This window comes from Leptodactylus fuscus, chromosome 7 (assembly GCF_031893055.1).
Source record: "Leptodactylus fuscus isolate aLepFus1 chromosome 7, aLepFus1.hap2, whole genome shotgun sequence".
NCBI classification, from domain to species: Eukaryota; Metazoa; Chordata; class Amphibia; order Anura; family Leptodactylidae; genus Leptodactylus; species Leptodactylus fuscus.
This window is the reverse complement of record NC_134271.1, coordinates 65,293,246-65,320,821: the sequence shown is the minus strand read 5'-3', so window position 1 is coordinate 65,320,821 and position 27,576 is coordinate 65,293,246. Positions and strand designations below refer to the sequence as shown.

General features: G+C 39.6%; 1 protein-coding gene across 1 annotated transcript in view; it reads right to left on the bottom strand.

Moving 5' to 3' along the window:
• The window catches only part of PEPD (peptidase D), a 186,286-nt gene that overhangs the window by 111,273 nt on the left and 47,437 nt on the right, over window positions 1-27,576 (bottom strand). The window contains exons 8-9 of the mRNA XM_075282039.1: window positions 6,383-6,458; window positions 4,288-4,334 (exon numbers count right to left, since the gene is read on the bottom strand). Of these exons, the coding sequence (XP_075138140.1) occupies window positions 4,288-4,334; window positions 6,383-6,458 (123 nt within the window). The remainder of the gene's footprint in view (window positions 1-4,287; window positions 4,335-6,382; window positions 6,459-27,576) is intronic.

Sequence of the window (27,576 nt, the reverse complement as noted above, 5' to 3'; positions counted from 1 at the left end):
ACATATGTTGTCTGTTCCTGGGGGGAAATTTTATCATTCAAAGACAATTTTGCTGTCAGTAAATATATATATATATTTTTTTGCAGTTCTCTCTGGTTGCTGGAATACATTTACAGCTTTGCAACCTAAATATTAAACCATGTCCTTCATTTCGCCTTTATGAATTCTACAACTTTAGGTCACATGCACACAACCGTAGTGTTTGACAAAACAGATCCGCATTCTGCAAAAAACATGTCCGCATTGCATCAGCATGTCATCCGCAATCATGATCCGCAAAAAAAATTTGGGAGGTCCCCTACACCTGTATGGGTGAGTCTGTTCTGCAAATGCAGACAGGAATAAGACCTGCTCCATATTTTACAGATGGTTTCTACAGCTCAGACACTGATCAGTAAAAACTACAGACACGAGTCCGTACACTATCTGCCATTGTGGATCCGTAACAGTGGATATACTTTAAACAACGACGGTCGGGTGCATGGGACCTTAAAAAGTTAAGCTGACATTTAACTCTATACAAAGAAGACAAAACAATTCCCTATAAATGTATTCAATATGCTAATATACTTTATAGATCAGAAGGTCTTCTTTTAAAGAACCGCCAATAACCATTAAATACCGTAGATTGTCTTAATGACAGAGCCCATAATTTTAGGGGTAAAAGCTCAGGTCAATACTTATTCATCTGAGCAGTCTCCTGACATCGGCACAAAAGCAGCCATTCAGATTGTTCATATATTCTTTCCTGTCCATAAAATTGGTGTTCATAAACACTTGGCTGTGTGGTAAATACGCTGTCTATCACGATTCTGCACTTCAATTACATCACAAGCAGCCATTTTAATTAGAGGATCATTCCGAAACCCTTGTGAAAGGAACCGTTGAAGAAACTCATGCAAAACGGAGAGGCAGAGCAATGCCGCCATGGCCAATTGAGCACGTTTCAGATGGGTTTTTTCCAGATAATTGGTTCAGATATCTGCTTCACAGTTAACCAGCTGTACGTAGAGAACAGCGATTACAACGCAACTGTGATGACAAGTAAAATAAAAAAAGGAGATTGTTTAAGAAGATTACCAAAAGGAATTAGGTAAATAAGCACAAGTAATGGAACAGTTGAATAAAAATCAATGTTTTTGTTTCTGGTTTATAATAATCCATTACCTTGACACATTGCATACAATATAAAGTAATAGAGACACACAGTAAAGACACAGCGTTCTAGAGCAAGAAATCTGTCTAGTTCTGGTTTCCCTGTAATACAAGGTAGATCTGCTACTTATGAATTTAGGCAAGTTCGTTTTTTATGTAGAAAAACCGTTCTATAAGAAGCAACATCATCCTAAGGAGAAATTCTTACTGTCTGATGCAGTAAAAAGTGACTAATATTCTTCTTCCATGACTGTTTGCAATTTTTTATTTATTTATTTTTTTAATAGAAGAGAAAATACAATGTGCAGGCCCTTGTAGAATATGGTATCAAATGAGGGGACATGTGGATTCAGAATTTCTGTATCTGTACATCGATACTCAATCCTCTCTGAAAACCTAGTGGCATCATCCAAAATTGGTCTTGACTTCAACTCCACAGCTCAAATTTACCCGTCCATTCCCAACAGGTATCAGATTGCACTAGAAACCTTCTAGATCTACAGACAGGTTACCCTAAATTACCTTAAAATCCCAGCACGTTACCCTAAAACCCCAGTAGGTTACCCTTATTCCCACCAAGCTACCCTAAATCTCAGCAGGTTGATACGACAGAATCTTCTTTTTACCCCAACTTTTATTTGAGAGAATGAAATCAACTGCACAACACAATTCTAATATGTTGCCATGACTATGATGATTTCTGTTATTTTTATTCCTACTGTCATTTCTACAAATTTTATATTTATGTATTCATTTTGATGTTAGTACACTGTAATTGGTTATTCCTATTATACCAAACCCTTGTCAATACCTCATTTAATTCAAGTCACCTTATTTGCTACTTGCCTTTCTTTCTCTTTTGCCCTGCATCTAAGTATATGGTTTTGCCCATGACTTATTTATTTCTGTTACTTGCCAATATATTCTGCAGTTCTGTACAGACATTGTCAGTCACCATCTCATACAGAACTCACAATCAGGTTGTCTTTGGATTGTGGAAGAAAACTGGAGAAAACAAATCCTTTCAACCACAGGGAGAACATACAAACTTCTTGCAGATGTTCTCCTTGTTTGGAATCAAACCAAAGGCTCCAGTGCTGAAAGGAAACAGTGCTAACCACTGAGCCACCATGTTGTCTTGCATCGCCATGCTCTCTTTACTCACCTTGTTCACTTTTTCCTACTCAGATATTTAACTTGGGTTTGAATAGCTTGCCTCATCTGGAGGTATGCCAAAAACAGTTTCCCAGAATTCTCCTTAACTACCGTACAATAATACCTACAATACCTACAATAATAAATATATCAGACCCTCAACGTTAGATCCAATATTGGTTATATAAGAGAGGAGAATTGGCCCCCAAGTCTCCAGTAATGATCCATAAGCCGACATCCTCCTCAATTTCTCCACAATCCAACTCCTGCTCCAATGCCTTCCTAAAAGACTGAAATTGTGTTGTATAACAAAGTAACAGGCCTAGAAGCAGAGATACTTTCCCACCGACCTGTTCGAGCCAAAGTAGTAAGAAAAGGGAATTGTACCACTTGATGTACACAAACCAGGCAACTATCCAGAAATGTGTAACAATATAAAAAATGGTGCCTGAAGCTTCAAGTGGTCAAAAGAAGGAAATATCTTCTGAAGATGGCAGTATTCATTACACAGGACTGTGCTATCATGGCTGGAAGAACATCTGGAGCTCCTTGCAAGTGAGAATTACTGCAAGTGCTGCTGAAGCCATATTACAGAAACACCTCAGGCTTGAGAAAGATTTCAGCCAATTCCATGAAGTGAAGAGGCTTGGGAACTGGGCTCAGACAACTACAGGAAATGGTTCTTTAATTTAGGGAACAGCGAAAAAAAAGCCAATGATCATGATATACTCGCCGAGACACCAGAAGGGACTCTAATACATCATCTCACCCAGCACTTTAGAAGGTGAATTACATTCAGTTTGTGCCTCAGCAGGGTCACAGCTGCCAATACCACCAATGCGGTTATTCATCCAGACACCAGAACATTGAGGCACAAGGAAAGAGCGAGTCCCATAAGTTATCTTCAACTTGGCAGGCCAAGGACTGGGACAGGAGCCCCTTTTTATTCTGTAGGTTTCCTGTTCCTGGAGAGGGATTCCCTCTCTCTTTAACACTTAAGTAAAAGGGAAAAAAGAAGCCATTTGGCATCAACACCTTCTGAGACTGAAGAGACAAATAAGTCCTTGATACCTGACAAAATCAGAGTTATGCAGGAATAGATACTAACTTTTTAGAACAACCCGGAAACTCGGGAAAAATGGTCATCTGTATCAGTTTTATAAAGAAGTCTTATATTGATAGAGGATAATATTCATTTAGTTTATATAATTAACATTTCTTTGCTTTTTTTTAGTTAATTCCTATGAAAGTAAATGTGCAATGGAGCATGCAGTTAATTAATTAATTACAGAATAATAATGATATATAAATACATTTATTTTGAAGCTTGAATTGGAGTTGGAACCTTACTACTAACTCCACCTAAAACTGACATGACTCCAACTTCACAGACCTGAGTATCGGAGCGTCTGAGATGGCCAAGTGCTGTACTTCACCAATCTCCAGACCTCCCTCTGAAATGAATGGAGGGGTGTGTGCTGCCTAACCACCATGCAACTACTGTTCCATTCAGAAAGGGGGACAAAAATCCCTCGCTCTTGGTCAGTCTGAGCAGTCGGAATCCCATCAATTTTTAAGATATCCCTGATTCTGTGTGTGTGTGTGTGTGGGGGGGGGTTACATTCGCAGATGGGAAAACCCCTTATAATTACATTTTATCCAAAGAGCAGACTGCAACACTACACAGATTTCGTGAGTTTGTGTCCTAAGAGGGTAACTACAACAGTCTCCTTTTTTACTTGTTATGGGCTAGTCCTACAGTCTGTGGCTACTGGGAAAAGGTTCTCGAATTTCTAAATGGCAGTATGAGAGTAGTGGTTCCCAATGACTCTGAACTATGTATTCTCCTTGTCTAACTTGATGACTGCCGCTCTGGCACAGCCATAACCTCTCTTCAGACACACAAGACCATTGCTCAAATGTAGCAGTTACAGATAACAGTAACCAATACCCTATAATAAATGCACAAGTGAGTACCTTTCAAGCTCATACTCCTTCATTCCGATTCTTGCAGCCTTCATGACCTGCAAACCAATAATGAAAGAAGTAAAACTGATGTCTAGTAGCAATGACCATACCACAAGTCACATGATGCCAACAAGGCTGTGGATTATACAAATAAATAAAAAGAAATAAAGATGCACAGTCACATACATATATATATATATATATATATATATATATATATATATATATATATATGTATATACATACACACACACACACACACACACGAGTGTTCTCGAGTATAAGCCGACCCGAGTATAAGCTGGGGCCACTAATTTTACCACAAAAGAACTGGGAAAACTTATTGACTCGAGTATAAGCCTAGGGGGGAAATGCAGCAGCTACTGGAAATTTCAAAAATTAAAATGGTTTTTGGGTGCAGTAGTTGCTGGGAAAGGGGAGGAGGTGTTTTGGTTGTCTGTCTGCCCTTTCCCTGAGCTTGAGGACTGTTTTTTTTTATCTCCCACGTGGAATTCAGCCTGGCTGGATATAGGGTATCTGCAGTGCTCCCATTAACCCCTTCCTGACGGAATAGGAGCACTGCAGATGCCCTATATTCAGTAGACCGGACACTTTCAGACACAGGGATACCTAATGTGTATGTGTTTCACAGTAATTTTCTACTTTCATATGTATTCTAGGGAAACGAGGGATTTAGAACTTTTATTTAGTTTATTTTTTTATTATATTTTTTAAAGCTTCTTTTTTTTCCCTATTTTATTTTTTCCTTTTATCTTCAATAAATCCACCATTTACTACTTTATTCAATTTTCTGGCTGTCATTTAAGTCTTACCAGTGAGCGCGGACCCTTGCTTCTTTAATACCCTATTTCCCTATTTTATGGGAGATTCTATACATTACTTTTTTTTTGTTTTTTTTTTGCTTGACTCGAGTATAAGCCGAGGGGGGCTTTTTCAGCACAAAAACTGTGCTTAAAAACCATATATATATATATATATATATATATATATATATATATATATATATATATATATATATATATGGTTATTTTAAGCTTTGATACTAAATTACTGTATATGTAAGGCTCTATTCACATTTCTGTTATGCATAAATCAGGGTTATCAATATTTGTGACCATAATAAAAGTACTGTCTCTAGCAGTCTTTCTGTTCTCAAAAAAATGTAAATCTTGACTGAAACCTTAAGGAATCTTTCATGAGCCAATGATGTCCTCCAGGATACATTTGGAAAATTGGATCTGGCATAGCAATGAATTCTCTGTTAGGTGAATGGAGCCTAAAGGTCCATGCAAACCAACAGTTCCAGTCATATTTCTGCTATATTTTCCAGACTGCTCTGTGTCCATAGGTCCATTCAGGAAACAGTGCTACCTCGTCTATGGGCTGTTTCTGATATTTGCCGATCAGTCCCATTTGAGTGAATAAGGTTGAAATGCCATATCATAGACTATGGACAGGACAGGAGGGCATAGATTTGTGAAAACAAAGAAGACCATTAAAACCCATGGCAATATGGAAAACTGGTATCCAATGAATGTCAGAGGAAACAGAACTATTTATGTAGGAGTATAGGTAGGCCTTATTAGCTGCTATACCTGCTACTCTGATAGCTAGACCCTCACAATGGCCTCCAACCACAGTTGGTATTAGACAAAATTATGTAGTTAAGGTTTGCCTGCAGCCAAACAGTCAACAGTTCCAACCATGTACAAGTATTGAACAGATAAGGGACTGAAAAGATAGTTTAAACTTGAAACAGGACCAATGCCATGGTCAAAAAAATCTGCAAAGTCATATCTACCATGCTTGATTATTTTGTACCTAGACATAGAAGTCATCATCATGGCAGACAAGGAGTTAGGATATCTAATGACCTTAACAGATGCTATACATAGAAATGAGGTATACTGGGACAATCCTATTACAAACACATAGAAGCAACACTATAATCGATAGCCACATTTCCCCACAGTCAATACAATTAACTTGGAACCGGCAGACTACAAAGAGAAGACATGGCCAGACACGAAACGCTGTTCAAGAGCAATCCATGAATGAGCTGCCGTGTGAAAAGAAGTCTTACTTCTTTATGCGCCTCACTGGAGATTCGGTTTGTATAACGCAGCACCTCCAGTTCCATGTCTGTCTTGAAGACACGACTGTAGAAGAGAAAGAAATGCAAAGATTAATAACAAGACAAGAAAACCTCTCACAATACCTGAAAGAAGATTCAATATATGACCCAGTGAAATTCCTGTAGGGTAGGTTCACACTATTATTAATATATGTTACTCTCATAGCAAATGTGTCCATCTGTATTCACCCTTATGTACAAAAACAAAAAAACAACACGATGGAAGCTGTAATCTTTTATACATTATAGAGCTGTGGATATGCCATATATGTTCAAAGTGAAGATACCTGTTTTCAAGGTAAGTCTACATGAGAAGATACACCGAAGCAAATCTCAACAGTATGCTGCATAAAAATCCACATGGATTCTACATCTGCAACAATTCAATTTATGCTATGGATTTTCACAATGTATTGCATAAAGTGGAATCTGCAACAACACAATGAAATCCTCAACAGTGCACATCATGAGGATATAATAAACCAGCACCATGATTTACCTGTATATGCTAGACTATTTTTAATAAGCCGTATATTACTATACTTTCTTTTAATCATACACAAAGGTGCATTTCTCTACGACAACTTCTGAACTTCGATTTCTGCGACCTTGTACAGAAGTGGTCTCCCTCCTGCTCGCTGCTTTATTCTCCATTAGCCCCTGAGTTATTGTGCAATCTCTTCCTGCTCCTGCAATCTCCTTCACATTTGAGGAGAGCGCTAGGATAAGATTCCCAGCTCCTCTTATGTACTTCAAACTCAATTATTATCTGCATTTACAGCTATCCGGCATTTCATTTCAAGTCTGAGCGAAGGCGGCCACCCCGCAGATCACAATTGTTTTGTGTCTGAGATACTGTGGTTGGCGTCCTGATCTTCGCAGTGATACATCTAGTCTACGGTGATAGGACTTGTATCAATAACAGCGGCCTTTTATAATGGCAGATATGAGGCTTTGTCTGTCTATTCTATCTCAACCTGAGATTAGTTCTTCTTTAGAGATTTTCAGCAAGGGCTGACAAGAGACTTCTAGCAGGTTACAGATGATACTTGAGCATTAACCACTGACAGGATTTTCTTTAGCGATATTGAAAAATTATGGTTCTAATTTTATTTATATGGCAGTTAAATCCCATATAATTCCATTATGTTAGAACTATTCAAGCCAAGGCTAATTTGGAGCCTCAAAAGCCCTTATTAATGGAGCCCATTCATTCTGACAAAATGGGAATAAAAGTGAATTTAAAACTATGAACTGATCACAATTTAAATCCCCAGTATCTTAATTGATTGAAATAACACAGCAGTCACCACTAGGGGGAGCTTTGAAGTCTACTGCATACTGAGGACAAGGAAATCAATAATAAATGCACAAGCTCATACTAGTGATGTCTGCATTCAGGATGGTCATTTAAAGGGAGGCTATCATTCAATATACCCCTTTTTTTTCTTTAAACACACCTTCTTCTCTCTTGCTCCCAGCCGTTTTCGAATTATTATTATTATATAGTTTTTTTTTGTTTGTTTTTTTAAGGGGGAGGGGGATTATGCTGATGAAACTCATGGAGCACAGGGGGCAACATAACTTGCATGTCGCTGCCTGGACTTTTCCTTCATGCCCCTCTCTATGCAAATGACAGCTCCTTCTCATTCTCTTTGCTGCTTCAGGTGCAGTACGCTTGTGTAGTTCTAAGTAGCTCAGTACATTTTTATAACTATACGAGCGTACAGCGCCTGTGCACTTGCTGCTGCTAAAACAGAAAAGAGAATGATATTTGTGCAGAGAGGGGTATGAAGAAAGAGCCAAAAGGCAGCATGCAGGTTATGATGCACCTGAGCCCCCTATGCACCATGAGTTTCATCAGCATATCCGAAAAAAACAAAAATCATTAAAAAATGGCTGTGAACAAGAAAAGAAGAAAGGTAGGACTACAATAGCCTTTCTATAGACTACTCCAACATGTGTTTAGTTAAAATGTGGGGTATCGAATGATAGACTCCCTTTAAAGGCTGTCCAATATATAGGCAGCATGTATAGAGCTAAAGAAGCTTAGTAGATTCATGTATAGGTTTGTAGGAAAATATTTAATTTAACTTGACATTTATAGCTGTCAATCACTAAAAGGACTGCCTCTGACGTCTTAGAATAGATAATGTAGAGATTTTAACAGATATATGACAAATTACAGTATACTGAATGTTTTCACAGCAGCTCTTTCTGCTCTATAACACACTGTCTGCAAATTTAACAGTTTTCCATGTGATAGATTCCCTTTAAAAAGGAGTCTATCACCTGCCACCACTGCATTACAGAATACATTACAGTGATACATAACAAAGGTATGTAGTTTATGTCTCTTTTGTAGAAAAACAACTTTGAAGTCTTATACAAATGAGTTAGTTGGTGCACTGGAGGTAAACCTGAGACCACTACTCTTTCTGCTTAGGTAGATTGTTCTATGGAATACAGAGCGTACTGCGCCTGCTCGCGTAAGCGGCCACAAAAAAATGGCCGCCCGCATGTTAAGTCGGCTCTGCCCACAGCCCGCTAGCAGAGTCGACTTGCACATGCGTTGAATTTTGCCCCACCGCGCGCCGGAAGAAGAAGATGAAGAGGCCATTGCTGACAAAGATGGAGAGGCCATTGTTGACAAAGATGGAGGCGGAGCTGGAGAGAGTTCTCTCGCAGCATTGGGGATGCCCCCAGTGCTGTTTGAGAGCTGGGGCCTGCCCCCAGTGCTGCGAGAGAACTCATTTGCATACCAAGAAAAAACAGGATTCCGGGCGAACGGCGGCATGGAGAAGACAACGAAAGGTAGGAGAAGAGTATCCTTTCTTAAGGCTATTCTGACGTTAGTCATAAAAAAATGCGTTTGAATGATAGGATCCCTTTAAGGTCTCTGCATGCTTTCACTTAACAGAACTACTTGCTGCTTAAACTCAATAACTCAAAAAAAAAAAAAGGATTTTATGTGTCTTGTAATTTTTTTTTTTTTCGGTTCTTTCAAATTTTATTGCTTAAAGAGTGGAGATTGCCACAAGGATTTAGGTGTAGAACCATTTTACTGACTGCAGAAATAATGGCATATTATATATAATACACACCAAAGGCACTAATTTAAAAAGCTGTGTATTGGGAAGTAAAAACTACTTCCAGCTTAATGGAGTCTAAAGGACTGGAAACTTATATTATAAAGTTCTAGAAACAGAGAACCCCCTCTTTATTCTGCACTCGACTGTGTAATCTTTTAATGCAGCAAGCGAACGCTTAAGGGAATTTATGTTATAATATAAGTATAAGGCCAGTACCTGAACATTATATTAACACCCACCAAGATTCATCAATGGCTAACCAAGATGAGATAAACATGCCATTTTAGGAGCAATTCTCAATATATTGTGATTTGGAATCACACACCCCAGATTGAACCAAAGACTTATAACACAATAAAATAAAAGTTTAGAAACATGTTAATCCTCCCACGCAACCTTCACATCCCTAACATGTGTGAATGACACAACACTGTTTTTAACACGGCAGGAATAATTTTACAGACTTTTAATTAAAATGAAGAAGAATGATCTCACAGCCCATAATGAGCAACACAGACCTAGAGGAACTCTGCAATGTAACCTTCTGTATGTGCTTTAATGGTGAGTGAACACAATCGACTGCTTGGGACCTTGGTTCACACCTCTGACGTCTGTCTCATGGCTCCAGATGCCAATTAGATATGTTTCGTACACCTTTCACCCTCCAATTACATTTGAGAAAGCATAAATGTCACTTTCTAAATATACTTTTTGTCTGAGAGAGCGGGGAGAAAATGGGCCGCGGGCCCTAATACTTTCTGATAGAAGGATTTATGATGGAAGATTTGCAAAGAGATGTGAAATGCTTTACTGAGATTTTTATATACAAAAATATAACTATTATTATCCTGCAACCTCTATACAAGAATGCAACTACTATCATACCGCTCCACATGCACAAGAATAGAACTAGTAAAATACTGCCCCTTATGTACAAGAATATAACTACCATCATACCACCTCCAATGCACAAGAACTACTAAAATACTGAGCTACGTACATAGGACTGTAAAGCTTCCTTTACACATTTTTATATGTTTTGTTTTTTGTCCAGTACACCATGTATTTCTTGCATTTTCCACGTGTTTTTAGTGGGGGGTTTTTATTCATACATTTGTTAACACTTTAAAGGTCTCATAGCAAGAGCTATGAAAATGCCTGAGGATAAGAAAAATACACTAAAGATAATGATACCTTTAACAAAAAACTCCATGGACCTAAAAAACATACCATTAGTGAAGAAATGCTATAACTAAGGATTTGGTGTAAACCTGCAATGTATAAGCAAGTCCTCTTGGTGTCATGTCTTATCTGGATTTCATGTGATTTATTAAAAGTGAAGTTCCTCTTACCCATGGATGGAGCCCTTGGTTTGGTCATTAGTGAAGAAAACCTTGGCAAGCAAAAACTCCTTGTTTGTAGAGAAATTGCCTTTAAGTAAACATCTTCCTAAATGGATTTTTATTTAAAAAAAACAAATGGAAAAAAGATAAAAAACCTCACCACAAAAAACATACCACGTTTCCTAAAAGTCCTATTAGAAAAACCACCCTATGCTGCTATGGGCAACAGCTATAACACTACCAATACGTGTAAGAATATATAAGTGCTACAATACTGCTGTCTGTGCGTCATAACTACAGTTACACTAATATTACTGTTATAATACTGTTCCATAAGAACAAGAGTGTGGCTACTATAATATCACTTACAAACAATATTTAACTATTCCATGCTATGCTGGAATCAACAGGTAGGTAAATAACCACATTACAGGCACCTCTGTCATATAATGAACTTCTCTCAATCCCCTTTTTTACACCTATAACTAGAATAATGGCCGCTCACGTCAAGTCTCCACTGTAAAGTTGGCAGGTGCTAGAAATCCTTCCCATTCGGAGTCAAACAGCCTGATCGTTTATTTATTAATATGATTTATTTAATACATTCGCTGCACATCCAATGTATAGCACTTCCCCTAGACACATGGAAAAGCTGCCTGTACTCGGGTACCGAGAGGAAATAATTGGAACGCTTCATCTTATTTTTGGCAAGAAAACCCAGCAAGTATGGAAGGTGGGAGATAGATAAACAAGCACTATTAATTACCCCGCTCAGCTCCAAGACTGGTTATGAAAGCCTCAGAGCTTAATAACAAACAGCAACATCAAATGGAAATCATCCGTGTTTAGGGGATTATTTTTAAAATTGATCAAATAAATGGATCGTTGCTATAATCTAAGCAACCGGATAATCGTTTTCTGTAAATACAAAATAAATGGAGCACAGTCTGATATTCTTATTCATTAGTACTATATGGGGGAGATTGGAGATTCTGCACAGCATGTACACACTGGAGATATACCTTCTATATTTATACAGAGTGCCCGAGTCCAGTCTATCCTGAGAAAAGCTGGGTCTGGAGGCTGTAAACTAATTATGTACTAATTACCCCCGATATGAGCATCCATGAATATCTCATTACCATGACAGCCAAACGTGACACTCTGGACTTGGAAAGCCCGGCTTTGTCATTACTGATCATGGGCTAATCCGGCTTGATAAAAAAAAAAGAAAAAGAAAATGCAATGTCTATCAGGATTTGAGGGATTAGATACATTACAATCCATTTGCACTGCAGAACTGTTAATCCCTCTAGATATCCAAGGCCCCAGGAACTATAAGATTTGGCTACAGTATGCAAGTCAGGTCTCTGTGTTGTCTTATAGGGCACAAGTATTCTCACGGCTTGTAATGCTAATCATATGTACTGTGTGCGATGCCAGTGCAAGTAATGGACAATGCCAACACTTATATAACAAGCCAGCTCTTGCTGAAAAGTGATGATGGCTGTTTCGCTCATTATGTTCAGACTACAGTACATCGAGAGAAGGAAGGTTTCAAGTTATTAAAGTTAAGAAAATTTCTAGACTAACGCAAAGGCAAATAAAACTATTTACAATGGTCTATGGCCCCTTCATAGTGGTAGATAGTGGGACCAGCTCCACCCATATCTTATGACATATCTCAGTCACTAGCCTTAGGCCCCATTCACACATAGCAAAAGGGGGCGATTTTGGCGGAATCCACGTCATAATCCGCCTCCTCACAATGGTGGTCTATGTAGACCACTAGCGTTCATGTTGCCGCTAGCAGAAAACAGAAATGAGCTGCTCTTTCTTCAGGCTGATTCAGCCGCAGCGACCGCCTCGCAGCAGCACCCTCTGGACTGAGCCCATTTATTTGTGCCTAATCCGGAGTGGAAAGCCGCGACAGGATGCCGTGCACTGCACCGGCATCCCTTTGCAGCAGCCGCGACGGAATATGTACATGTGTAATTGCGTGTGAACTAGCCCTAAAACATCACAGTAGTGTCTTTCTCACAGGCAGTTATAACATCCAGCTTTATTAGCTTAACATCTATAGCATAAGCAGCTTCTCGATATCTTTCCTTTGGTTTATCTCAAGGAAAAACCAGAAAAGCTAAATGCCAATCAGTCAAGATCCTTGGGATCCCACAAGAAATATAAGGGGAACGATGCTCAAACTTCATAGATATTATACTTTGCTAGTGGATCCAGTCTAACTTTATGGGAAAAGCTTATAAAATATAACCTAAGAAGGTGATCTCTCCTTTATGTAAACAAAAGGGTCGGGGCAAGGAAATACAAGCCATTAAAAGAAGTCTACCATTGTAGAATTCATTAAATGCATAATTTGTGGAATATTTACTTTTATATGAAGTCAATCACTGTCTTTTTGTGAATTACAGAAGTTTTATTGAGGCTGTCTGACCATGGGACCATTTATGAAGGAATTGGAGTAGGAGTCTGAGTCAGGACATGGAGAAATAGAGGAGTTGGGGTTGATGCGTTGGCCTACCGACTCCGCAGTGATGGTTTTACAGGTGACCAGTAGCAAAGTGAACATACCTCTTTTGTGCAATCTTGCTTTTGGGTATCAAACTTTAAAGAGAACCTGTCAAATATTTTTTTTTCACCCTAAACTGACGGCTGCAGGTATAGGAAGTAATGACCTTTACTATGGTGTCCTTCACTAGGAGTTCTGTTGCCGAAAAGTCATGCTATAAAAAGTGGCTGGTGGTGGTCTCATTGAAGTGAATAGGAGCACCACACTCAGCCATCTCTGGTACTCCTATCTAAGTGAAGGGGAGCGGCTATGCTCAGGTTGAATGTCAAGCACAGGAAAAGTGCTGCAAACTGTATTTCTTGGACAACCCCTTAACTAGTCAAGGGCGGTAGAGAAAAGTTACATCTAGTCAAGTAGCTACTGCACTAAATCACGTCCGGAAAGGCCGGCAGTTAGGGACATGTCAGTCACCCCTCACAGGGGATACTTTAGGGCAATGACTGCAGGATTAGATAAAGAAGCCAACTTCCCCTGTGACTAGTTAAGGTAAATTTCAGCCACTGAAATCTTAGTAAGAGCATCATAGCAAGGACATTACTTGATTCTGTCAGACCCGGTTCACATCTGCGTTCGATATTTTGTTCGGAGAGCCCGCTTGGGTACCCCACCACCGAACAGAAACCTATCCGAATAAATAGGCAGTTACCTAAGGAAACCTGTAGACTAGAGATGAGCGAACACTGTTCGAATCAGCCGATCCGAACAGCACGTACCCATAGAAATGAATGGAAGCACCTTTGACGCTGACTTTGCCGGCGGCCAGCCGGCGTCACGGGTGCTTCCATTCATTTCTATGGGTGCGTGCTGTTCGGATCGGCTGATCCGAACAGTGTTCGCTCATCTCTACTGTAGATCCAATAGACTATAATGGGGTCCATGTGGTTTCCACTAGGTTTCCGTACAAAAAAATGCAAAGAGAAAAGTGGTGCTCACAGGACTTTTCTCTATGCATATTTCATTCGCATAGGGGTACAGAATGGCCTGAACACAGATGTGAACCAGGCCTTAGAAGGGAAAAACACCAGGTTCACTGTAACATTTATGCAAACAAACTGCATGATGCACCAGGGGTGTGGTGAAATACTTGTTTTCAACCTGAGATTGCCACACATAGGGATCAGACAACCTTTATGTTGGAGGGTAGAGCTGGATGATGACCAAGGCAAAAATCAGGTGCTCTAACAGGCAAGACCACACTGAACTCATTGCTTCTGGACTATAAGATGATTTTGTTGCATGCCGACACAAAAAGGTATATTTACTATGTCACTAACAGTCCCTAGAACAGCATAGAAGTTGTTTGGAAAACATTTTAGTGATGATAGACTCCCTTTGACTGCTTGAGAGTCAAAAGATCATACTAAAGTTACTAGCATATTTAACGTATGGTAGAAGTACTGACTGTAAATGAAATTAAACATTGACATTTCTGTAGAAACATGATGGATGGTGTGATCTGGGTAGATGGTAGACTCATGGTAACATGTTTCCTCTCTCGCTCGTAAGCAGACATCTATTCTAATTTTAATCAGATTTCTAAATCAAAAGAAACTTTCAGACGGAATGGAAGAGAATTAATTAATAGCTCCTGAAAAGCTTATTCAAATGAAGTCAATGTTTGCAAGCGATAGACAAAGGACCAGATCGAGCCGTTTATTTAACCCTTCCCAGCCAACCTTTTTTTTTGGCAGGGTAAATTGTAATTAAATTGTAAGCCTATGAATATGTATACTCAGGTCTTAGGGGAAGCGACTCATTTATTAAAGAAGGTATATGGAAATGTGTTGCCATTTGCATAATAATAAAAAGTGTGTGGAGTTTTATGTAAATGATTTTACTCTTAAACTCTCGAAGGGGGAAGAGATGTACAATTTATCGCTGACATTTTTAAGCCTATAGAGTTTAATGAACCATTTTGAGGGCTTAAAATATTCATCGTTGTAATATTGTGTAATCTATAGGAGACATTATTCACAACTGTCCATATCTAAATGCAGATGGCTCTGTGGATTCTGTGAAGATTGTAAACTTAAGGCTGTAGTTGAAAATGTCACTAACACACTAAATTACTTCTGCAGCCGAATATTGGAAATTCTGCATAATGAAGACTTTGCATCTTAGCTGGTAGAAGTGAAAACACTGTGATCAGGAGACACTTGTCAGAGTCTGAAGGATCTGGACAAATGTGATGCTGCTATTCCGCTTTATTGGTTTTTTTACCAAAATTCTCTAAGTAAAATGTATTTATGCAGAGATTCAATCAGCAACACAGTATAAAAACAGCATTAGAGACTGAAACAACCTAAACGTCATTTTTATGACTAAGGACTGGATAGCAATTGAATTTTGTCATTTATCTGGTCTATATGGCTATTGTACTCAGAGTGTGTGATGACAAGGAACACCCCAATGTGAAAATGGTTCGCATAACAGTTGTCATTTTTTAGAATCTAAGAAAGGAGAGAAAAAATTAGTTATGTTACTAAAGAGTTTACACTGATCAGTTATAGCTTTAAAGGGAGTCTGTCACCAGGGTGAACCATTAAACCAACGTAGATACCGTATTTTTCGGACTATAAGACGCACCTAGGTTTTAGAGGAGGAAAATAGGGAAAAAAAATTTTGAAGCAAAAAAATGGTAAAATATTTAACATATGGGAGTTGTAGTTTTGCAACAGCTGCAAGGCCACATTGACAGGTGATCCTGCAGCTGTACGGGGACGCATAGAGCGTTTTTTTTTTGTGGGGCCAGATATACTTTTTAGTTATACCATTTTGGGGAATGCTATTGCTTAGATCGCCCTTTATTTAAATCAGAGGCAAAACAGTGAAAAAAAAAAACCACAGCAGTTTGAAAACTATTAGTAGATGGGGCATTTTCGGACACAGGGATTCCTAATGTGTATGTGTTTCACAGTAATTTTCTACTTTTATATGTATTCTAGGGAAAGGAGGTGATTTAGAAGTTTTTTTTTTTTTTTTTAAAGCTTTTTTTTTATTTTTTTTCTTCACTATTTTATTGCCCTTTCACTATTTTATTGCCCCTTCCCCCTAGGTGGCTTGAACCTGCAATCATTTGATTGCAAGTCCCACAGACGGCAATAGAAGTGTATTGCCGTCTATGGGAGATTCTCTACATTACTATTATGGCTGGTCATAGACCAACCGCAATGGTAATATAGCTATGACAGGCCTGGGAGCCTTCAGTTGGCTCCCGGCTGTCACCAGAACAAGTCGGCTCTTGCGACCTCGCCGCACAGGAGCTGGCCTGCAACTTTAAAGCTTTGAATTCGCCCTAAGACAATGCTCTGGACAATGTTCTGCTGGGAAACCTTTGGTTCTGATAATCATGTGGCTGTTCCTATGACAAAATACCACCTACACTGTTACAGACACAGTACACAGCTTCATTGCATTGATATTCTCCAAAACCCAGGGTCATTTTCAGCAGGGCCATACCCGTACTCCATTGCAAGAAGGTTGTTTTTTCCTAGTCAGAACAATAAAAAAAAGTCTAAATCAGCATACATACTACAAAGGAAAAGTGCTGAAAACTCGTAAAACATTAAAAAAAAATCACAGAAGTTGAGTCTGAGCCCTGAAGCATGCTGGGAGTCAACAAGCTATACACCACCCAATGTTCTTCCCCCTCAGGCACTGCTAGATTTTTAATGAAAACCTGGTGCATAACTAAGTTGGAAAAAGTATGAATTAGGAAAGTTTTGAAATACAGTCTATATCCATCTAGGGCGAAAAGCAGAAATACAATACACAAGAGGTAAGGCCGCTACATTGTGGTTTTTCTATTGCCACTAATTGATTTTAAATATTGAGCTATAATTGCAGTTCAACGGAATGCAATGTGTAACATTCACTTGTGTATAGCAACGGTAACTCAATAGTTAAAGGGGTTGTCCAAGCCCTCAAGCAATTTTCATACTGATGACCTATCCTCAGGGTAGGACATTAGTAATTAATCAGTGGGGCTCTGACACTTGGACTCTGCAGCCTTTCCAACTGCCCCTAGGCACTGGAAACTATACAGAAGACGGTGCTGGAATAGTCTACAGTGTAAAAGCTGTGCTGAGATACTGAAATATGCTGCAGCACGGAGGCCTCGCTGCTATAAAGCAGATGATGCTTCCGCTTTCAGCATCATCCCCTAGAGGCAGCCAGAACAGCTGATCAGTGCAGTTTCCAGGTGTCTGACCCATACTGATCAGATACTGCTGGTCTACCTGGAGGGTAGAACATAAATTGAAATTTGCCTAGGGGCCTGGACAAGTCCTTTAACCGGTTAAGGACCAGGCCCAAAAGTATGTTAAAGACCAGGCCTCTTTTTTCAAAACTGACATGTGTCACTTTAAATGGCAATAACTTTGAGACGCTTTAACTTATACAAATGAATTTGAGATTTTCTCGTAACACATTATACTTCATGTTAGTGGTAAACACTAATCAATATTTTTGCATTTATTTATAAAAAAAACTAGGAAATTTGATGGAAATTTGAAAAAAATTGCAATTTTCAAAATGTGAAATTCTCTGCTTTTCAGGCAGATAGTCATACCATCCAAATACATGAATAAATATTATCTCCCATATCTCTGCTTTATATTGGCATCATCTTTTGATTGTCTTTTAATTTATTTTGGACGTCACAAGGCTTACAAGTGTAACAGCAATTTTCCAGATTTACAAGAAAATTCTCCAAACCAATTTTTTAGGGACCACTTCAGTTCTGAAAGTAATTATAAAGGCCTGTATAATAGAAACCCCCATAAATTACCCCATTTTCAAAACTGCACCCCTCAAATTATTCAAAACAGCATTTGGGATGTTTGTTAACCCTTTAAGCATTTCATAAGAATAAAAATAATACGGCAGTGAAATTTAGACATTTCATTTTTTTTCACTAATACATTCATTTAGACCCAAAATTAACACATTCACAAAGGGTTGAAGGAGAAAATGCATCTGACAGTTTATTGTGCAATTTCTCCCGTGCACAGAAATACCCCACATGTGGGTGTAAACTGATTTTTGGGCACACGGCAGTGCATGGAAGGGAAGGAGCGACACTGGGTGTTTGAACAGCAGATTTTGCTGGAATAATTTTCAGCGCCATGCCTTATTTGCAGAGACCCTAGAGTACCAAAACAATGGAAACCCCCCAAAAGTGACCCCATTTTAGAATCCACACCCCTCACAGAATTCATCAAGGGGTATAGTCAGCATTTAGACCCTACAGTTGTTTCACAGATTTTACTAACATTGGGATGTGTAAATGAAAAATTACTAAAATGTCACTTTATCTCCAAAGTTTTCATTTTCACAAGGGGTTAAAGGAGTAAAAGCCCCCCACAGTTTGTTAAACAATTTCTCCTGAACACGGCAATACCCCATATGTGGCTATAATCTGCTGTATGGGAACATGGCGGGGCTCAGAATGGAAGGAGCGCTATTTGGCTTTTGGATGGCAGATTTTGCTGGAATTATTTTTAGGTGCCATGTCGCATTAGCAGAGCCCCTAGAGAACCAATACAGTGGAAAACCCCTAAAAGTGACCCCATTTGGGAAACTACACCCCCCACAGAACATATTAAAGGGTAGAGTGAGCATTTTGACCCTACAGCTGTTTCACAGATTTTATTAACATTGGGCCATGAAAATGAAAAATTACTTTTTTTCCAACAAACTGTCAATTTAGCCCCAAATTTTTAATTTTCACAAGAGGATAAAGGAGAAAAAGCTCCCTAAAGTTTGTTACACAAATTCTGCTGAACACAGAAATGCCCCATATGTGGTCATAATCTGCTGTATGGGAACATGGCGGGGCTCAGAATGGAAAGAGGGCTATTTGGCTTTTGGAGGGCAGATTTTGCTGGAATATTTTTCAGGTCCCATGTCGCATTTGCAGAGCCCCTAAAGTACCAATACAGTGGAAACCCCCTATAAGTGACCCCATTTTGGAAACTACACCCCTCATAGAATTTGTCTAGGGGTAGAGTGAGTATTTTGGCCTCACAGGTGTTTCACAGATTTTATTAACATTGGGACGTGAAAATGAAAAATTACTTTTTTTCCCAATAAATCGTCCATTTAGCGCCATAGTTTTAATTTTGCAAATAGTTTAAGAATTAAAAGCCCCCCACAGTTTGTTACACAATTTCTTCTGAACACGGCAATACCCCATATGTGGCCAAAATCTGCTGTATGGGTACATGCTGGGGCTCAGAATGGAAAGAGCGCTATTTGGATTTTGGAGGGCAGATGTGGCTGGAATAGTTTTCAGGTGCCATGTCGCATTTGCTGAGCCCCTAAAGTATCAATACAATGGAAACCCCTCAAAAGTGACCCCATTTTAGAAACTACACCTGTCAAGGAATGTATCAAGGGGTATTATCATTTTGAGCCTAAAATGCTTCCCAAAAATTAATGTACAAAATGAAAATTGAAATTTTTAAAAATATGCCATTTCGGTGCCCAATACGTTGCACCCACTTTGTGTTGTCAGAGACCTGCACTCCTAAAACTATTAAGTGGGCCATCCCGGGGGTCAAAAAATTATATATGTGGGTGTAAACTGCTGCTTGGGCACACAGCAGGGCTCAGAAGGGAAGGACCACTGTGCGTTTTAGCTTTTGGGGTACAGATTTAGAGGGACCCTCTGGGCGCCATGATGTTTTTGCAGAGCCCTGGAGGTTCCAGTAAACTGGAATTCACCAAGAAGTGACCCCATTTTGTAGGGGCAATTTTAGGGTCTCTGCAAATGTGACATGGTGTCCAAAAACGAAGAATCTAAATCTGCACTCCAAAAGCACATATTGGTCCTTCACATCTGCACCCTGCTGGGTACCCAAATAGCAGTGTATGCCCACATGTATGACACTGGTGTACCCCGGATAACGTACTTAATGCCATATGTGGGTAGAAATGGCTGTTTGGGCACAACCGGGGACAGAAGGGAAGGAGCGCTATTTTGGTTTTTGGAGCACAGTTTGGTTTTTTTGCCACTTTTGCAAAGCCCCTGAATTGCCAATAAAGTGGAATCCGCAGACATGTCACCCTATTTTGGACACTACCCCACTGATGGGATTTATCAAGTGGTGTAGCGAGAAGTTTTAACCCTTGAGTGTTGCATTTATTTAGTTTCCAGAAATGAAATCGCAACTGATAGAGAAGTTAAAAATGAAAATTTTACAGATTTGCCATTTCAGTGTGCAACATGTTGTGCCCGACTTATGTCAGCAGAGACACTCCAAAAACTGTTAAACGGGTATCCCAGGCACAACAGCTTTTAGAGCGTTCATCTCTGATACAAGGTGGACACAACATATTACGCACTGAAAGGACGTATTCCTGGAAAAATGGTCATTTTCACCTCTCACAATCCACTACAGTTATAGTTATATATATATAAAGTTATAGCAACACTTGGGGGTTAAAAATGCTGTCTGTACCCCTGGATAAATCCTTCAGGGGTGTAGTTTCCAAAATAAGGTAATTTATCAGGGGATTCCAAATTACTGGCGTTTCAGCTCTACAAAAGTGTCATGGCATCCAAAAACCAAACCGTCTGTGCTCCAAAAACCAAATGACCCTTCTTCCCTTCTGTGTCCGGCTGTGCCCTAGTATCAGTTTATACCCACATATGACATTATTTCCGTTATCCGGGGGTACACCAGTGTCATACATGTGTCATACATGCGTCATAAACTGCAGTTTGGACGTACAGCAGGGCGCAGAAGGGAAGGAGCGCTATGCGGCTTTTGGAGTACAGATTCAGATGTTTGGTATCTGGACACCATGTCATGTTTGTAGAGCCTGTAAGGTACCAGAAAAGTGGATTCCATGGGGTACCAGGAGTGACCCCATTTTGAAAACTGCACCCCTCAAAGAATTTATCAGGGGGTGTAGTGAGTATTAGTATCCCGGACGTGACTGCACAGCGGATGGCGAAGAGGGAATATATAAGAGGTGCGGAGGACATTGCAGACACCAAATTCCCTACTATGTCCCCGTAGCTCCTATGATTGGGGGAGTCACTCTGGGGGTCACTTTAGGGGTCACTTCTGGTGTCTGTTCCCTCATAAGCTGTAAATCTGGGGTGTCCCCTGATATCCGCTCACACAGCTTATATATTCCCTACATGACGCACCCAGTTGTGTTCTAATAATCTGGCGATTTTTGCGGACTTTTGTCTTCACATTGCTAGATGCTATATTTTCTTTATGTTTCTGGTGACGCGGCCATATAAGGGCTTATTCTTTGCGGGATGAGATGCATTTCGTAATGACACCATTTTTGGGTGTCTACATCTTATTGAATACATTTTATTAACCCTTTTTTGCTGAATTTAAAAAAAAAAAAAAAATCAATCCTGGCATTGAGTTTTACTTTTTTAATTTTGCGCCATGCAGCGTACAGTATAAGTAACATGTTCCTTTTATTCTGCGGGTCGGTACGGTTACGGCGATACCTCATTTATAGTATTTTTTTATGTGTTACTAGTTCTGCAGAGGAAAAACACATTTGGGGACATAAATCAATGTTTTTTGCATCGCATCTTCTAAGAGGCGTAACATTTTTATTTTTCGGTTGACAGAGTTGGTTGAGGGCTTATTTTTTGCGGGACAACCTGTGCTTTTTATTGGTACTGTTGTCGGATGCATATGACTTTTTGATCACTTTTTATAGCATATTTTGTATGGTGAGATGGCGAAAAATCATTACTTCCGACGAGTTTTTTCCGGTTTTTTTTTTCCGGCGTTCGCTGTGTACATTAAATATTATTTCAGTTTTATTTTACAGATTGTTACGGACGCGACAATACCAAATATGCATTGTTTTTATTACTTTTTAGTTCTTTTTTTATATAATTCATTTTCTATTGAGAAAAAGGGATTTTTGGGCTTTATAACTTTATTAATTTTTTTCATACACTTCATTTTATTTTTTTTACATTTTTTTTTACTTTTTCATGTGTCCATTTAGGACACTTCAATCAGCAATACTTTGCTGATATAGAATGCCATGTGAGACACAGCCTGCAGGTGTCCCACATGGCATTCCGTAGCAGGATGTCAGGCTGTGTAGACGCACAGCCTGACATCAGAAGGTCCTGGCAGGATCACCAGGTATGTGGGGGCTCCGGGCAGTCTGGGGTCACCGGCCAGACCCCAGACTACCTTTTACTGCTATCGGCACCCTCCGATCTCGCCGCGGGGGGTGCCGATCAGCTTCAATTGTCGGCGGATGCCTTTCGATCGCGCCGTGATGTTTCACGGCGCGATCGAAAGGGTTAAAACGTCCAGTTGGACTCAGTTCCGACTGGACGTTATTGAGGAAGGGGTTAGGTGTTAGTAACACCTAACCCCCGTCCTCCCCGCACCCCTCCCCCCGCGAAATAGGTACCTAAAGACAGGACGTATTTTTACAATAGTCCGGTCTTTAGGTACCTGGACCGCAGGCCGTAAATTTACGTACGGCGGTCCTTAACCGGTTAAAATTAATTAATATCTGCCCATGTGATGCTGTGCTGATGCATCATGGGATATTCAAGGAAAGAGAAATATAAAAAGGCAGGGGGGAGTGAATACTAACAAGGTATTTACTGGGGTATCCCTTGATTTTATTTAAAGCAAAATCACATCCAGTTGTCATGTTGCAACTTAATCTCATTCAAATGAAAGAGGATGAGTTGAACCACCAAGCACAGCCACTATGCACTGAACAGGGATGTGCTTGGTAACTGGTGAAGAGAACACAGTAATAAAATTCCACAGTCTTGGATAACTCCTTTAGGCCTGGGCGCCATGTGGTGTAAACTCCCATGTGGGAATCCCATACCAACATTGCAGAAAAATTACATGCAGCAGAAATGTTCTGCGATTTCCAAAACGGTCATGGGTTTTGAAAATTGCAGTATGTCAATTATATCTACGGAAATGCTTGTGGTTTCCCTATATGTATAATGGAAGCAAGAAGCCCGAAGAAGAAACCTCTGTGGACTTTTTGTGAAGAGCGCTGCGGGAAAAAACGCAATTAGTTACTACCGCAGTTTATCCAGCAACGCTTTTGAGCCTTAAAGTTTTATTTTATTTTTTCATTAGGTGTGAACCCAGAATCATAACTAATGATTATTTGCAAGGCAGGCTATAGCTCTTGAGCCACTGCCTCCATTATTCTCTAAACTTGGACATTGTATGCTTAAAGGGGTATTCACACATTGCATACTCACCAGTCTTCACTGCTGTAAAATCTTCTTTCTACCTGCTTTCTTGCGTCATTTGGTGGGCAGGGTTTCACATGCAACCTGCTGTTTAGCTCCGCCCCTAAATTAGCGTGTAGCTCTGCCCACCGCATAGCGTGATCCTATGGGGCGGCTGAAGGGCCTGTGATGTCATCAAAGGTCCTCAAACAACACTATATGCACAATATTGGACTATGAAGTACAGGCAGGAGCAACTCCATTCTGTGTTACATACAGAGACTGCCTGTCTCTGCCATAATGAACACAATTGAATTAGCTAGCCTGATAACTGGGAGAACAGAAGACGAGTTCAGAAATGAAAGCAGCTCCTCTCCCCTATCTGATAGCAGAAAGCTAGGTCACATGGTGCAGACACAGGAATAGCTAGAAACACAGGCTCGCTCCTGTGCACTTAGCCCCTCCTCCCTCCCCCCTGAGAGCAGCAGATACATCACTTGACTTTTGAGCAGATAAGTCAAGGGCTGTGTCAACAATGAATTGAATAAAGTAAGATAGTGGACAAACAAAGCAGTTTTGCTGAAGCAGTGTATTTAGGAAAAGTCGTACATCCACATTAACAAGCAGTATAGATAGGATCCTTGTGATGGGACAACCCCTTTAATGCTATAATTTGATAACAGAAAAACCTCCCACTAACAATAATGGAGACAGTGGCTCAAGCCATAGCAGGCCTGCCTCGTATACGTCATCATTAAGTGCAATCCTGGGTTCAGCTTAATTTTTAAAAAGATGGTATATCCTTGCCTTTTAGTCCAACATACAAACATTTTTTGATGTTCATATACCTTTTTGTTTTTATTTTTTATTTTTTTTAAAGCCTAGCTAGTACCATAATGGTTTTCTGCTAATACTAAGGAAGATTTAAGAAATTATTCCAATGTTCAATAAAATGGGACATAATTTTGTGGAGGAAGGTTTCGAGACAATTTGCAAAAACCTATACAAGTGCTTTTATGTATTCAATTGGTTTGTGCACACTATGTAATTATTCTTAACAGACTTGCTATTGGTTACTGCAAATTGAAGTAGTAGAACCAGGGGTAGAATGTATAATAAAGGGTTAAAAATACTTCTTGATGATTCTCCACTTCAACCTCACTCCGATGTTAGCTGTCCTAGATTTGCTTTCTTGGTACTGTCTGTTACAAAAGGTGTGAAGTCAAATTCCAAAACAGTGACCAGCAGAATTTTGTACATGTAGTTTTAGGAAAGTTCTCTACATTGGGAATGGGTGGCAGGGTAGAAAGGAACACTATATTATGTTGAGAATATTCTATGCCAGTCAACCCATTCATTGCAGACATTGGTTCCCATTATCTGTGATTTGCCTGTATACCTTGGGGTGTCGGCTAGCTGACACTGGGTTCACCCTAGGATTGTAGATATGCTTATATTCTTGTTTACATCTTGTACTTGCCTGTTTATTTTCCACCCTTTTGCTACAAGATACTGCCACAAATGCCACTGACTGCAAAAAAGATTTGTTAAATTGGTAACACAAAAAACAATAATTTGCCTAAGGCTAAGTTGACATCTGTGTTGGAGTCTCCATTGGTCTTCTCTGTACTGAATATGCTGGGTGCTGCTGCATTGCTCCCATCCCTCTCATACACACACACTAGGAGTCAGTACCATTAAACTACCATAGGTGTCACTGCTGTACTCAGCCATATCCATGTGAGTGTTTCTAGTTCATGCAGCTCAGTAAGCTCACTTGGATCAGGTAGTTCACCAGTCACATGCTGCAGTCAGTACCCAGTCCTCAGGGCACAGGGCTGGCATGTTATAGGCTGTACTGTAGATATCTTTCCTCTACCAGGTATCTTCTTCATGTTCTTATTAAAATCTCATGGTTTACTGTCACCAAACTGCTTGCAGGTTATATGGTTGACAATGTTATTATTATTAATCGTGGCTTTGATAGTTTGTGGTACAAGTTATTATCCTTACATTTATAATGATCAGACATATTAAACACATCTGATTATTAACAGAATTATGGCCCATCCCAGGCACTAGTAGTGATTTTGTATATGAGACTAGACCTATGTTCTTAGCCTTAGTTCAGAGACTGAGAAATAATGAACTAAGCGATCATAGAATGAACTAGCACTGTATACTGCATATAGCTTCCTGTCCGTACACAGTAGCAGCAGTGCCGGGAACTGCAGCTCTGTTCCCATTCACTTCCGGCACCAAAACAACTGATCAGCGTGGGTTTAGGTGAGCTTCTATGGATAGGTCATCATGATCCAACTTTGCTGGATCCTAAACAACCCCTTTAAGCTGAAGATGGCAATATCCCTTTTCTCTTCTACAGATATTGATAAGGAAACCATATGTGTTATTAATTCACTAGAATATTATGATCTGAAAATATTGCTGTATATGACCCAATTTACAAAGAGCCAGTGCGGTGACTATAGATATGTTGCACTAGGCAACCCACATCCTAGTAATGTCACGGTTTGCTTCTGATTCCATGCTACTTGTATAGCATACCATAATAATACCAAATATAGTGCTTGCACAGATATGTGCAGGTTATATTCTGCATCTCTCATTTCAATGAAAGTATTTCAAGTATAAAATTGCTGAAACCAGCAACTCTGACAATAAAGAGTTGCAGATACTGAAGAGATGGGATTTGATCAAGGCTTTCAGGGTTAAGGTACAAAAATGACAGATATGGTGACTGTGAGCAGATATGTCATGGGGAAATGAAGGGTGATTTGTGAGAGAGAGCACTGAGGAGCCTCATGGCATGATGCAGCCGCCATTCCCAGTACATGAGAGGAGACATGCCTCTGACATAGGTTACAACTAGGAATAATCTGTCAGCTGCCATCAAACCTCTCCAACAGATTTTCCTTCCCCAGTGCATCTGCACGGTAGTCACATAACATCTGCTTTCATCACCTGGGACAGGAGAGGAGATGAGAAATAATGTTTGATGTTTGCAGCAAAAAAAGAGAAAAAAAAATAAGTGAACATCTCAATGTTTTGCTGTATGTGACAAGGCAGCCAACCAGAATGATCTGCACTCTGTAGGTCTGAAAACGCCATATGAAGGATCACATGGGACCCCCTCTGAATGAGAAATGTAATCCTTGCTAATCCAAACCATTATGTATCACTATTAAAGTGCATTACCAGTAGCTGCTGTGATTATCAGCAATGGTGCAGAAAACATGCCTTAATGTACTTGACATTTTTAGATTTTATTTTTCCAAATAATATTTATTAATTCTGAATTTCACTCCTACAATGTTTCAATGTGGAGCATTTATACTCCTTATACCATGACATGACATTGTCATTGCCCTTTTTGTCTGTACATGTTGAGAACTGCACTTTAAATAAACTAATAAAAGGAACCGGGGAAGGAAAGTGACAAGTGATTTTGACTTCCAAAAGCCTATTCAGCTGGACTACTGGGCATATCTTTACTGTGTCATTTGTTTATGGCATGTGCCAATGTATGACTGATGGAGGCTGAACACCTATGACGGCACCACTGTGTATACTGTGAGCTCAGCTGGACTTTTCATAAAAAACCCCATGTCGTCCACTATACTTGAATACCGAGTTGGCAATTCAACCTCCAGAAAAAGCTGAGTGAAAATTCTGGCTGCTTGAAGCATGCACATTAGCATTGTCTAGTGATGGCTGCAAACAGGTCAGTATTTTATCATTCAATTCCACAACTATGTGCAAAAACGACTAATAAAATCACACAATGGTGACCTACACACAATGGTTTAGTCACCATGGACTTGCTGGTAACTGACCCACTGCAATGTACAGTAGCAGCAAAATGGAGAAGATCTATCAAATCTCACCCA